Here is a 738-nt window from a genome sequence, read left to right as displayed (position 1 = left end):
TCAATCATCTTTAACCATAGATCCATCACCGATCGAGTGATTTATTTTTCCATCATGGTGCTCAAAAAAATCTGCCACATCCAAGTAGGTGATGTCAAATTCATTGTCATAGACAAAATTAGCTTCAGGAGCTTTATCCTTTAGAGATGCTTGATAAAGCTCAACCAAATGTTTTGGTATGCGACAAATATTTGCCCAATGCTCTTTTCCACCGCAACAATAACATTCAATTTCTGAACCATTTGCCCTTGGCCCTTTCCACTTTTGGTGGTTATTTTTCTTTGGGGGGTGATTAACACCAGAAAAATTTCTTCCTTGGCCACGACCACGACCATGAACAGGGCCACGACCTTTTTCATGCTTAGAATAATGGAAATACACCTCATTCACTTCAAGAAATGGTGTAGACCCAGTGGGTCGATTTTCGTGATTTCTCATGAGCAAGTCATTGTTTCGTTCAGCCACAAGCAGAAGAGAAATCAACTCAGAATACTTCTTGAAACCTTTCTCTCGGTACTGCTGTTGCAAGACCATATTGGAGGCATGAAACGTTGTGAACGTTTTTTCAAGCATATCATAATCAGTGATAGTATCTCCACAGAGTTTCAATTTAGAAGTAATTCTGAATTTCGCAGAATTATATTCAGAAACTGACTTAAAGTCTTGGAGCCTCAGATGAGCCCAATCATATCGTGCTTGTGGAAGAGTGACCAACTTTAAGTTGTCATATCTTTCCTT

General features: G+C 39.2%; 1 protein-coding gene across 1 annotated transcript; it reads right to left on the bottom strand.

Moving 5' to 3' along the window:
• LOC142172118 (uncharacterized) lies at positions 1-438 on the bottom strand. Its single transcript, XM_075235893.1, has one exon. The coding sequence runs from the start codon at positions 436-438 to the stop codon at positions 1-3; it is 438 nt and encodes a 145-aa protein (XP_075091994.1).
• Positions 439-738: the final 300 nt, after the last annotated feature.

The sequence above is a fragment of the Nicotiana tabacum genome, chromosome 17 (assembly GCF_000715075.1).
Source record: "Nicotiana tabacum cultivar K326 chromosome 17, ASM71507v2, whole genome shotgun sequence".
In the NCBI taxonomy this organism is placed as follows: domain Eukaryota; kingdom Viridiplantae; phylum Streptophyta; class Magnoliopsida; order Solanales; family Solanaceae; genus Nicotiana; species Nicotiana tabacum.
This window is presented reverse-complemented; position numbering and strand designations above follow the sequence as displayed.

Bases quoted from the DNA above. Each gene is read 5' to 3' on its own strand.
- LOC142172118 (XM_075235893.1), bottom strand. From the start codon at position 438: ATGAGAAATCACGAAAATCGACCCACTGGGTCTACACCATTTCTTGAA.